This window comes from Rhineura floridana, chromosome 4 (assembly GCF_030035675.1).
Source record: "Rhineura floridana isolate rRhiFlo1 chromosome 4, rRhiFlo1.hap2, whole genome shotgun sequence".
NCBI lineage: Eukaryota > Metazoa > Chordata > Lepidosauria > Squamata > Rhineuridae > Rhineura > Rhineura floridana.
The window spans coordinates 46,687,089-46,701,350 of NC_084483.1; the positions used below are offsets into that span (position 1 = coordinate 46,687,089).

General features: G+C 37.9%; 1 protein-coding gene across 1 annotated transcript in view; it reads right to left on the bottom strand.

Moving 5' to 3' along the window:
- The window catches only part of CSMD1 (CUB and Sushi multiple domains 1), a 1,745,606-nt gene that overhangs the window by 907,884 nt on the left and 823,460 nt on the right, over window positions 1-14,262 (bottom strand). Inside the window, exon 5 of the mRNA XM_061622907.1 lies at window positions 7,245-7,452. Coding sequence (XP_061478891.1) covers window positions 7,245-7,452 — 208 coding nt within the window. The remainder of the gene's footprint in view (window positions 1-7,244; window positions 7,453-14,262) is intronic.

The following is a 14,262-nucleotide window of genomic DNA, read 5'->3' on the forward strand; positions in this document are numbered from 1 at the left end:
GGTGCACAAGAAGTGCTAATGCTCTGTGCATTAAGCATCAATTTACTGCTTCTTTTCCCTTCACCCTGCACATTGAACACATTTTAATCTGAACAGATGACTAGTCTCTAAGCAAGAGCTACATATTACACTATGAAGGACAATAAATTATATCACTCTATTACACATGTTATTAACATTACTTCCATCTGCTTTCAGATGTAGTGGAAGAACCTTCGTAAATTTTCCCTATTTTGGTGTGTGTGCCTTATTTTGAGAGTAAGGAAAAGAACTGTCCTCAGCGCTTTTACCTCTATAATATTCTACTCTAGTTGCAGTATTTTTTAAAGACTTTCACAATATGCATTATTTAATGTAAAGAATATAAATGCAGCACTGGTGATCTATAGATGGGTTAGGAAGCCTGAAATTTCATCAACTGCTCCAAATAGATATCAGCTTTCCATAGTGACTTGGTACATTTTAGATGTTGTAACAGCAGTTTCTGGACAGGCCTCTAGCCAGAGGGGGGCAAATGGGGACACTGCCCCCCTCGAGCTCTGCTTCACCCACCCTCCAGGATTTTGGGAGAAATTGTCTTCTTTTTAATTCGTCTCATGACAGGCAATGACAACCTCCATTTCAAGAATGACAACTTGTTTTAAAAACAAGAGCAACTTAAGAATAGAATCCTCTGAAAAATTCAGTTTATAAGGCAGGGTGAGTGCACAACAAAAGCCTCTTCTGAAAAAGCCCCCAAAGGCTGCTCACTCAAGTTTCCCCTAACTGGATTTTTCATGATCACAATCACCCTCTAATTACTTCAGTGACCCTGAACAAAACAGCCTCTATATTAACATGACCCTTGAAGAGTTAAATATTAGAACTTTGTATTATGGGTTAGACTTAAACTCCATTCCTTGGACTTTTCCTTTGCTCTGTTTTTCATTTTCAGTTGTGCTGTCTACCCAGCCAGTAGTAAATAAGCATGTTTGCTTGCCTGCAGTAAGACATAAGAGTTTGTTCATTCTGCAGTTTTTATAATGAATAGAGCAGGTTTGGGTGCTTATTGCTAAAGGGTGAAATAAAGAGATAACTTAAAGTGATATAAAAAATGGCTACACTTTATTCTTTTAAATCTCTCACTATACTCACAATCATAGTGGCTATTTTTTCTTTATTACTTGATGTCAAAGGATGAAAACAGCTCGAGAGGAATAGAAATATTGCTGTGTATTGTACAGTTAACTAGCTACCTGGCTGGCCACCTTGGCTATAACTCAGGTCTAATTTCTGTTTTTCCCAATATGTGCAGCTCAGCATGAGGACTTTTCGGGGCTTGTGGACAGAAAAATCAACTCAGCAACCAGGAAAAAAAATCCAATTGCTTTCTACAATTAGTTTCCAATTGCTTAGTTCGTTCTTTATATAGCAGTCAGTTAAAAAGCTTTCCCTTGATTGTCCATCAGGCCAGGAACAAGACTAGGAGGAGGGATTCTCAAGGACAATTTAACAAACACACCCTACAGTATTTATTTTCTCTCTGCCCTTCCCTAAACTTGTAGCGTGGACAAGTTTGTTTTTTAGGTGGAATCTAAAACTGAGATACCTTCCTCTTTCAACAAGCCTTTTAAGTTGAGACGTTATCCCAGTCTGCTTCTGTGTTAGAATTGCTTTTTAATATGTTTTTAAACCTTTTTTTTTAAAGTATGTTTTTTAACATTTTTAAAACTATGTCGTCAAAGCTTTTAATTTTTTTTAAAGTTGTTTTGTTTTAATGTATTTCAAAGTCTGTTTTTATGATATTTTAAAGTGCTTGTAGTGCTTTCGTTTGCCGCCCTGGGCTCCTGCTGGGAGGAAGGGCAGGATATAAATCAAATAATAAATAAATAAAATACCTAATGCAGCATCAAACCCAAGCTCAGGAGCTCACTGTCATTACCAGAGTAGTCCAGTTCATAAAGAATCAGAACACAGGGACAGACCACAAGTGAAAGGGGACTGTAGCTATAGTCAAAGTTAAGCTTTTGAGTCTGGTATTCTTGGGGATCTCTCAGAAAAGCACTCAGGTCCTGCTTGCAGGTTTTGCATGGGCAACAGGTTGGCTACTATGAGAACAGGATGATGGACTAGATGGGCTATTGGCCTGATCCAGCAGGCGATTCTTATGTGCTTATGTTCTTATATACCACTGCTGCATTATCTAAGCTAAAATACCTCTTTCAGAAACTGAAAGGAATTGATTATAAGATTATAATTGATTCTGGTTTTTTTAATCTTTAGAATCCAGATTTTTGAATCTACTGATCCAAACACTTAGCTCATTCCTGTAGTCATGAATGCTGTAAAACATTCTCTGCATATTCTTATTTGGGCACATTTGCCTATGAACCACAGGCTATGTTCACATGAAAATGTAGTAAGTGAATCAGCAATACAGAGCTATATTTGATTTCCTCACCTGAAATGCTACTTTTTCATGTCTTCATAGCTGAAGGGAGGAAAAAAGGCTACAGAATGGTTTCTTTCTCCATTCAACTGCACACAAAGGAATGATCGATGTGGGACAAAAATAGAATGGTATAAATCAGCTGTTTATGTCTGATGTATACACAAGATTCGTTTTTATCCATTAGTTAGTTTATAATAGGAATGCTTGAGAAATTCAATTTCTATTAATTCTAAAGTGAATTGACCAGATCTGTACCTCCTGGACTAATATGTATATCGTCACATAAGTATCCTTCAGATTTTGCACTTCTCCTAATTTTGTGATACAGTTCTTGGCTAAAATAAGTTTTTAAAAAATCACATATAAGGATGAAGTACATTTAGAAATCCATACACTGAAATAAAATACTAATTTAAATACTATTTTGCTATAAAACACATTTTTAAAAAGCTATTTCAATATGATTTTTATATGGATTAAAAACATCAGAGATTAACATGAAAACAGGATGAAATGGACGTATGAATAAACACGAAATGTACCGGAACAGACGGATCCATTCATCCCTAGTTTATGATGATGATTTACAACAATTGTTGACCTTCAAAACTATTCAAAATATACTTTAACTTTTGGTCTATAACAAAAATTCATTATGACATTGAACTAAATTAAAGAATCTAAGGCCAAACTTCTAAGCACTGACAACAATGAGACTTACTTCAAAGAAAATATGCACAGAATTGCACTGTAATGGGACTAATGGAAATCAGGTTACAATGTTCATAGCCTGGCACCTAGATTTAATGAAAATACAAGTATTAGGATCTGCGTAATTATGATCTTTTGATAAACCTCTGAAGGTAAGCCCAAATGTACTCACATGCTCATGAGTGCCTCTAAAAAACATCTGGCCACGTTCACAGTTCCTCATGTGGGCAGTAATGGCTGAACTTCCCTATTCTCTAGTGCAGCCTTTCCCAACCTTTGGGTCCCCAGATGTTGCTGAACTACAACTCCCATCAACCCTAGCCAGCATGGCCAATGGCCAGGAATGATGGGAATTGTAGTCTAGCAACATCTGGGGACCCAAAGGTTGGGAAAGGCTGCTCTAGAGTATCATTAACATACTAGTGCCACATGCTCCTATAGACTGTTGATCCTGGTATGTTAATGCTGAATGTGAATGGACCTGTACAGAGAAGAAGATTTCTATCACAGTAATAGCAAGCATATGTGCAATCCCAAGCAGGTTAGCATATTTTAAGGAAATTCTGTTCCTTGATAGAAGCACAACTATTTCAATAACTGTCCCAGTCTACTGAAAAACCTAACACATAGAATTATTTACTTTTTATTAGATGCCATATAATCATATTAATATAACTATATATATTTGGGCAAATGCTTTGAGACTGGTTCCTGATTTTAAAACACTGGAGATCCTGGTAAGTATGGAGATAAACAATAATTAATAAAATTTAATGAATAGCCTAAAAAGAAAGAAAGATAAAATACATTCTTAAAAGAAATTGATATTATAATTTTCTTACATGTGTTATGTTGATATTCAAAGTTTAAAAAATGCCAAAGCATCTGGTCAAGGACAGTTGTGGACTTGAGTTCTTGGCTTATAAATAATGATATACACTATGAAATAGTGTATAATAATATATTCTATGAAATATACAATATCCCTTCAAGGTTTAAGCAATACATAGATTGCATGGATGTTCCCCAGAAGGCCAGGAGAAGTAGATTCCATAGAGTGTTAGGACTTTTTGGGGAAAACAAGTATTTTTTCAACCCAACGAACTGGTCAATCAAAGCAGTTGTTTAACCACTTTGAAGGCTGGTGGATAATGAAATGCAATGTATCTTTGGAAAATGCAGAGTTGATTTCAAAAATAAAGTATTATGCAAGATTGCCTGGATTGCCTGAAATGCTGATACATTGGCTAAATTGTTCCAATCAAAGCCTGAAACTGTTAAGGATTTAAGATGCTGAGCATTTAAGGTAATTTTCATACCAGTGCTGCGTTTTCTCACCATGAAAGACATTCAGCAATGAAATGTTATGTTCCTTATTGAAAATGCATTGGATTGGACAAAATTACTCCCTTTCCTAACTCAGTGCTCCATGAAATTGTTGCCCCTTCAGGAATGAAAAACGAATCATGCATTTGGAGTTTGGGACAAAAGCTCTAAATAACATTCAAAACATCCTGAAAAAACACATTTTGAAATAGTTTAGAAAAGACCCAAAGCCTATTTATTAGATTACCAATTTATTGGTGGAACAATAATAAACATGTGTCTTCTAGGTGAGACCACAGAAATAAACAAAATGCCCTATCAGACCACAATTATATAATGGCTACTCCCATTCAATTATATAAATACACACACACACTTAGAACAAAGAGTGGTATTCATTGCTAATCCTACTCAGAGTAAACTCACTGAAATTAACAGGCATGACTAACTTAGGTTTATGAATTTCAATGGGTCTACTCTGACTAGGACTGACCTGAACACAACCTATAAGCAAGTATGCTTACCACTGTGCGCAGCATTTAATGAAAGTGATTACTATAACTTTTGTTTGCCTGTGAGGCATAGTTGTTTTTCTGAGTTAATGTTTTTTATGTTCATGTGTCAAGTCTATGCAACAAGTCAATAAATAAATAAAATCAGACATATCGTTTATTTATTTATGGGGGGGAAGTAATTGTATATTCTCAATATTCCAGTAGCACATAATGCTTTTAAGCTATCAGTATCTGTTAAAGACAGAACATCTGCAAGTATAAGAAACATGACTGATTTACTTCTAAGAAATAGTGATTTATATGCACACTGCAACTAATATTAGTCACCAAACAGCTGCTTCACTTCTGCAGTAACCCAATTTATGTTCCTTATATACAACACAGCAATTTGTGGTAAACAGATAAAAATTAGTTTTGCCGCTTAAAAAGTAGTTAGCTGGAATAAATTTTGCTTCTTTCACACAGTAATATCTCAGTTCACCTACTTCTGAGTGAATAAAATGTTTGCTCAAAGAAAAGAGTGTTGTAGCTTTCTCTGATAGACTGCAACCCTATAGACACATATTAGGAGAGCAAACGCTAAACCTCTTCTGAGTATAAACTTCTGAAAAACATGCATTGGATTGGCCTACAAGTAAATAAGAAGCGAAATAACTGAACATCTTTTGATGGAAAAAATGAATTATCTATTTTTAAAAATCTTTATTGACTGTAGTGTAGTGTGATACTGCTAAATATTATAACAGTCTTGACAACTCAGTACTTATCTGCATTTGCTCTACGTGTTTTGCCTGCCCTCTTCCAAGACAAAATGCCCTGTTTTCTATGCCTCCTTTGCATTCAAACTCCCATTCCAATAGTCTGAATGTTGGTTAAAGAGCTGAGATCTAGAGGCCAGTTTCCAAAGAAAAAAATAGACAGGCAACTAGTTTACAAATAAATGTGAGAAACATTTTATTATAAATGACATTTCAAACACACATCCCACTCATTCCTGAACACTGCAGAAGGAAAAATATAGGGCTAATTTCACCAATACATCATTATATCACTGAAAGAACCACAATCACAACTGTTGGAGAAAATGTACCTGAAAAATGTAACTATATATTAAAACAATATTGGAATAAAAACAGATTTGACATAGATAGATAGATAGATAGATAGATAGATAGATAGATAGATAGATAGATAGATAGATAGATAGATAGATAGATAGATAGATAGATAGACAGACAGACAGACAGACAGACAGACAGACAGACAGACAGACAGACAGACAGATAGATAGATAGATAGATAGATAGATAGATAGATAGAAGTCTTTCACTCCTATTTTCAGTTGATTCACATGGAGTATTAAGGCTTGAATACTGAAGAATTTTTCACACAACAGGTCTTATTTTAGGCATGTAACATCATTCACTAATACATCTGGTGCATTATGGTAATCATTGATGCTTCATTCTGAATTAGGGGAGTGCGCTAGAAAATCTTATCATTGACATTGTTCCTTACGAAATACCTCAAAAAGTAATGGGATATATATGTAGGTTTGGGTGTGTGACAGAGAAAGAAAGAGTAAGAACAATGAGGACTTATAAAGAGGAATGTTAATAATTATGGATCAGGAACAGCATCTAGTTCTCACACTGTAGAAAGGTCTTCATAACTACAGAAACTTGGCATATGAGAAAACTGGCCCTATTAGCTACCTCTACACAAATGTTATTCGTTGGTAAGATATGCTGAAGTTCACTACATGTGCTCACACCTAGCTGACTGTGGTTGTCACAAGACTGGAAGCATAACTGAAAACCAACACTCTTTGGTAGAGTCAATTCTCTCTCATTCTCTTTGATCAAAATGAGGGAAACGTTTCTACACCACCAATCCTCAAAGTGTAATTATATATTAAGAGGTTATGATGACTCAGAGCAAAATAATTCTGGCTCCATCCATTAGAGGGCAGTACCTTACCATTTCATGATTCTAAACATATTTCTAAAGGCATGTGTTTCCTTCTCTACCCCCCCCCAAGTACTTAACAATAAAGAAATTCTAGAACAGTTCTAACAACATTCAGTTGCATCCACTGGGAGGAATGTAAGTGCATTTCTGATGGAACCAATACAGGTATTATTATTACAGCAGCAGCAGCAAATTCAGAATAAACAACTCCAAACACAATTTAACTGTAACACAAAATTATGAATGACTAAGCAGGTGAAATGGGGCTGCTGCCTCTTGTATTGACTTACCATATTGATGGTGTTTCAGTTCCACTGATCTCTAAGAAATCATAGCCTTCCTCTAGTTGAAAATCTGTAAAAACCAAAGCAATGGTATCTCCTGGCTCAGCTAGAATCGTCCATGTGCAGTCAGCATTATTATCATACTCTGAAGGAAAGTGAGGACTTGAAATAATTCCACTTGTCCCACGGAGAGTTCCTCCACAAGCACCTTCAGCTGATTAAAGAAAAATGTAAAACAATTGGTCACACTAATAAACAATATTTCAACCATGCTAGTTGTTAAAAATTTATTTAAAAGCATCAGGAAAGAGGAAATATACAGACAACAGGAAGAAGCTCCATACAATTTGAGAAATACCAGATGATACTTGCCAACTCCAGTGAAAAAATAACAGGTAGCACATAATAGGAAAGATCTCTGCCTGAGACCTGTGACACCTCCAGACAACCTATTTCAGCATTCATCCTGATTTCTTTGCACAAAACCTACAACATGGTTATGCGATGTCCTCTTGATCAATCATCTTGATTTGTTTTTGTGGTGGTTATATGACTTCCCCCTTCCCGCAAAAAGTCCATTGTTTTCAGCACAGAAAGTTCTTTATTTTAATTGTACGAACCTATTTTTTTTTCAGTATGAGACTGACTCCCTCTGGAGGGAACCCTGGACAGCTGCTGTCACTCAGAGTAGGCACACTGAGCAAGATGAACCAATGATCTTACTCCGTGTATGTTCATATGTTCATATATGTTTTTGAGAAAGCAGTAAATTTACATCTGTGTGTGCATCATTTCATAGTGTTCATTTTTATACTAAGGTATTACAGAGTTTGCACTGATTAAATGACTGGATTAAAGGCCAGCATTTTATGACTTGTCTGCTATTAACTATTTAGTCATATATGAAGAATTTCCAGTTGCAACTTAGTACAAAATATGCCACACAACAAAAAATATTTCTCACAAATAGACTGGCAGAATCATCACAGTGAATGTACATTTTTAATGGAAAGCTTTAAGGGAACAATTGTTATATTAGCACTTGGTATTAAAACATATGTAATTACAAAGGAAATCTCTACAGTTCAGTGATATGAAAAATTAAAAACTCATGAGGTTGCCTACAAAGATGGTAGCATAGCTGAAAACTTAAAGATAGTAATAATCATCAATATTTTTTGCAGCAATGACAAAGGTCCTTTCACCTTTACACACAGTATGATTTTAACTTACATTGATCATCATTGTCCTTGTGGGTTATACTCATAATATCATTTTATATACGTATATGAAATTTGACAAGGTCTCTGGCTCAAGGAACCTATCAGCTAATGAAGATGTGTGCAATACAAAACAATTTCAGGATTAGATTTAAGTGCCTCTGAGAAACACTGTAGGTGGCCTGTGATCAAAGTCATGACAATGGAATCAATTCTGCAAGGTACATTTAAAAAGAAGAATGAATGGCTTGTCTTGTGTAGTCAGAAGGCAAATCCTACCTACTGATTAGCCTTCTTTATGCATTTGTCCATGCAATTGACCCTGCATGGAGGAGGACTGATGGGCAGATTTAACCATTTTAGTTGCTCTTCGTTTCTCAGCATTGCCAATGGTCAGGAAAGATGGGAATTGTGGTCCAACAACATCTGGTGGCCCACTAGTTGGGAAAGGCTGGTCTAGAGCAACTAGAGAATCCTTTTTATATAATTATGTTTGACTCCACAAACACTTATTGTTTTGATGTTAATCTGGTACTGAACTATTTCTACCATGCAGTTTCCATTTCTCTGCCCTATTTCCTATTGGCAGCTCCACATGTAACAACAATCATAGTGTAGCACTGTAGTAACAAGCCTTTTATTTTGTGTGTTCCTTCTCCTTGTGTGACACAAATGGCTCCCCCTCCTCCTTCTTTTGGACACTATAATTCAATGAGTGGTTTCCTCTTTAGAGCAAACCACAGTTTGCCATCAAAGCCAAACTAGCAATATATAGTTTGCCCTGCACACCAGGATTGCAAACCATCTATAAGTGATATTTTGCAATCCTGGAGGACAACACAACCATTAAGTTAGCATGCTGCTAAGGGAGATACCCTAGGAAAATGAAGAAAGTGGAGGCAACTGGAACCAACTGCGCCATCACACCTGAGTTTTTTTCTTTTCTTTTTTTAAGATGGATAAGGATCCCTTTCCCTCACCACCACCTGGTAAGGGGATGAAGAAGAGCCAACCAGCCAAGAGTGAAAGGGGTGTGGGTCAATAGCAGAAGAAAATGAGAGAATGGCCATGGCTGGGGGGAGGGCCCAGGACCCCCTCAGACTTTACAATGCTCCCTGGAAAAGAGATTCACATTCAGCACTTCCACCCAAAAGACCCTGCCTCATGTCCCCACCAATCACACCTGCCTTGATAGTAGAACACAGAGCAGGGCATCAGAAGAGAATTCCCATTAGCACATGACAGGCCTCATAGAAATCTCATGTGTGGCAAATGATGCACTTAGCATCTTTTCCTGCCAGGGACCTAGGTTTTGAATGTTAGCCAAACTGTGATAAATAACTATCTCTTAAGTAGGACCGTATTCACAAGATCACTTCACCCTGTACATAGTGTGTGTGTGTACTGCCTTCAAGTCGATCCGACTTATGGCGACCCTATGAATAGGGTTTTCATGAGGCTAAGAGGCAGTGACTGGCCCAAGGTCACCCAGCGACCTTCATGGCTACGTGGGGATTCAAACCCTGGTCTCCCAGGTCGTAGTCCAACACCTTAACCACTATACCACACTAGGTGTCTTTTAAAAAGAAAGCTTCCAGAGAAAATCTTGCTGTGCCCTCCTAAATGTCTTCATGCAATATATCTGCAATTCTTATGCTACGTAATATTCAGATAGTTCTGCTGTGCACTGTCCTCCACTCTTTGGGGATGGCATAAGGAGCCTTAGGATAAGGCTGTTAGAAACAAATCTAAACTTCATAAAATAAATGAGCAATTAAAGAGTACATCTGTGCACATTTCATGTTAGCAGTAAGAGTACAAATGGGAGAAAATGACATTATCCCTGCACTACTTAAGGTCTGCGGTTATCAAGACAGCCTATGTGCAAATCCAAACCAAAGCTGACATCACCTTAGAATCCCTCTACCCGAAATTATTTATAGTGTTTATTGTTACAAGCAACAGCTCACTGAAAGGATGCGACAAGACAACAACAACAACATCCCTTTTCATTTTGTTTATTTCTGTTTCTGCATACTTTTGTGCATTTAGTTTGCCCTCTTTTATAGGTTATTCCTCGGTCATAGAACAGACTTGATTTGAGAGAGGGCTGGAGGAGACTCAGCACTGCAAATCTACCTACACCCAAAAAAACCCTAACAACCACAAGGAAACTCACAGTCTAATGTGCCATATATTGTCTGGAAATGCTTTTAACTATTTCATTTGATGACAGGAATTCAAGTGGCTGATGTCTTTCAAGCACTTCAGTTTATGTTATCTTCTGCTCCAGCAAAGAAAATAACTTGACAAACGACATGCCAATACTTCAGTGCACAGAACTAATACAGAGATATTGATTTCCAATGAGGTCAGCATCAATGAGAGATTTGGACTAAATCATAAGTGACCTTGGAACTCAAACAGGTATATTCTAACATTTTTACCTTGTTACTGTTTTACTGCTGTATCCTTTTAAAAGTCACTGTATCTATCCTGGGTTTTAATAGCAAGAAAAATGATACACAGCATGTAACAATTATGATGTTTTCTGGACTTCATGTACTTGAACCCAGAGATGGCCAAATCTACCCATTTCTAGTCTGTGTCATTTTTGCATGTTTATACCTATAATTCTGTTTTATTCTGCTGCCTCAATGTCTACATTTTTAATAATCCAAAATGCATATTAAAATGTGTATTTAGGAGTGGATCAAAATGGCCACCCCTTTCAATATTTGCTATGTGGTGAATTGGGAGCAGCGGTTCTGGTATAATTCTAGGGGACACAAATGAAGTGGGGGAGTGGGGGATGGTGCCCATTGGAACTGGTAGGGCAGAAGGCAGGAAGACCAACAGCAGGTGGAGTCACAGCCAATAATAGGCACAAACAACTAATTCTAATTTTGTCTCCATCCTCCTTTCTGCCAAGTTCTACAAGGGCAACACTGAGACTAGAGGAGATAGTGCCACCCTCTGGGCTGGTAGCACATAAAAAGGCAAGTAGGTGGCAACTGCCTGAGGAAAGACTGAAATCAGTGGGGCAATGACCCATTTACCCTGATGGAGCACTCTTCACTACAGTGGGGAGCTTCTAACCTTTTCTCCTTTTCTTTTAACTTTTAAACACCTTGGGCTCTGAAGCAACAGGAGTGATGCTCCAGTCATTGCCACCCTTCCTTTCTGGAGTGCTTCTGGGAAGAATACTAACAGGTCCATACTAGGGACAGCAGAAGCTATCGCTCTGCCATGCTACAGAAGCCACTAGCAGAGCCTGCAGAATTAAAAAGTCACAAGAAAAAAACACAAAAAGGTAACCCCCCCTTCCACCATCATAAGCCTCTCCCCGCTGAAATGACAAATTAACCACTCTGTTTTGGAGTTCAGATCGCCTTTCTTTCAAATTAAGTGAACCTTTAAATAGGGAGAATGGAAACCAGCCCTAACTTAAATGTGTGTTTTGAAATTTATAAACTGATACAAATTGTTGAGTTGAGTTATTACCCAAGAGTTGTGGATCAGGTAATTTCACATAGGAATTTGCAATAGCTGAATTTCTCAAACATCTCTGGTTGTTCCTGTTTATGACAGATAGCAACACCGTTTGGTGCAGTGACACAGGTCATGGGGAACAATCAGTCTTCATATTTTGGAAGCCTAGAGGTGCCATTTCAGATTTTATTGGTGAGGGCAGCAAGACATGTCAGCAGCAACAATAATGTCTTGGAAGCATTCAAGAAGGAGGAAATATTTGTCTATTTTAAAAGAATTTCTTCCCATTACTTTTATGCCACTTGAGAGGAAGTTTTAATACATTTGAGAAGTTTTGCTAGCCTTACTTTAAGAAAAAAAATTTCCCTTCATTTCAAAGCTAACTACCTCAACATTTGTCTGTTGCTATGTATAGCATGGATACGCACTTTGGTGAAGCAAATGAATTTCTTTCTTTGGCAGGCATACCTGGTTCACAGGCCCATTTAATTTACACCAATTGTTTTTCAGTGTACAGAACCCATGATGAATGTGCTTCTAGAACATAAATGGCATAGGGGCTTTTAACATGAGGGAGCAGGTTCACCCATTCTTAGGAGTTTTTGGGAAATCATTAAAGCATAAAAGTCTATGAGGAAGTAGACAATATCCAGTTCAAGGTTTTCTAGTGTACTATAGACAAAATGCAAATGTATTTTGGTGGTCTTCTTGGAAACCACTGGCTTAAGAGTGAAAAAACAAAGTGTGTGCGTTTTCCTACCCCACACCCCATCACCTTGTGTTGAAATCAGTCATATGGAATTGGGTCTTGAAAAAGATCCAAGATGCATTTGGTTTCTCCAATGTCGTGACAGTTGGTCAAATTAGGTTTTGAAAGTTCAACAAATTTGTGGTGGTCAAGAAAAAGTGTGCCTTCTTATTTCTTGAAGATAGGCAAACCTGGAATCTCCAGAATTGTAAACAATAAATGAAGCATTCCAGGAAAATATTGGTCAAATTTTCTTGTATTTTTATTCTGCCTTTGCTGGTGGCCCTTGGTGGTTTCCCGCCAATTTTAGGTGGTTTTTTTCCTCCTTTTTTAGTTGCATATACTAGAAGCGATTCGGCATGTGTGTTCATATGACCCTTCCACACAGATTTATTACACTTATATTCCACCTTTCCTTCCCTCCCCATTTTATCCTCACAACCCTGTGAGGTAGGTTAGGCTGTGAGATAGAGACTGGCCCAAGGTTACTCAGTGTGCTTCATGGCTGAGTGGGGATTCGAGCCCTAGTCTCTCAGGTTGTAGTTCTAACCTCTAACCACTTCACCACACTGTCTTAAGGGTATACAGTTAGCGTTTTCTTAAGCATGCATATTGCAGTCTAAGTTGCATTGTACTATGTGAAATATTGGCTATTCTCATGAATACACAAAAATAAAATGTTTGTTGCTCTAGACCTATATATAAAGTACATTTCCTCAATGAATCTTTGAGAGCAATGCAGATTCCAATACGTCTGCCTGTAGACACTATTACCACCCCAACTTTCAAATAGAATTATGTTTTAGGTAGAATTCAGTGGTAGTCCTAATAACATCTTATAACATTATACAGCAATACCTCAGTTAAGGGATCCTCCAGGAACCAAGCTCTTTTTCAGGAAGGTTTTTTAAAAACTGAAACTGACCAGCTTTCCTTTGCTATGGATACACTTTAAAGCCTGTGCCTTTGCTTCTTGGTGCACTGGGTTGCCTGGGGTGCTGCAGCCTTTTTGGAGCACAGTTCGGTCCTTCGTGTGAGTGGCCATTTTGAACACATTTATTTGCTGCCTTGTCGTCAGTGGCCATTTCTAGTAGCCATTTTGGACTGGTCATTTTGGAACACATTTGGCTCCTTTGTCTGGGTGGCCATTTTGAGCACTTTTGCTGCCTCGTGTGTGGCGACCATTTTGGGACACCCTTTTGATCTAGCTGTTTTGGTTCTTTCGAGAAGGGTCACCTAGTGGGTGTAATTGTGCCTCCCAAGAAGGGCTCCAGGGGCTCGAAAGGTAAGGGTAAGGCTGTGAGGTGACCGGCTCAGAGGCTGCCTCCTCCACCTCAGGAATCCTTATCCTCGGAGGATGAGGGGCCCGATATGGCCTCAGAGTTAGCCCACATTAAGTCGCTAGAGAGGTGGAATAGGCACCCTCAGGAGGCTAGTGGGGTGAGGGTTAAGGCAGCTAAAGGTCTCCAGAATGAGAACAGTCGGTATGGCATTGATTGGGATTCTATTTTAGGCTGATTGGCTGCATTGGAGGGCTCTTCAGGTCAGTTCGCACCTCCTTGTT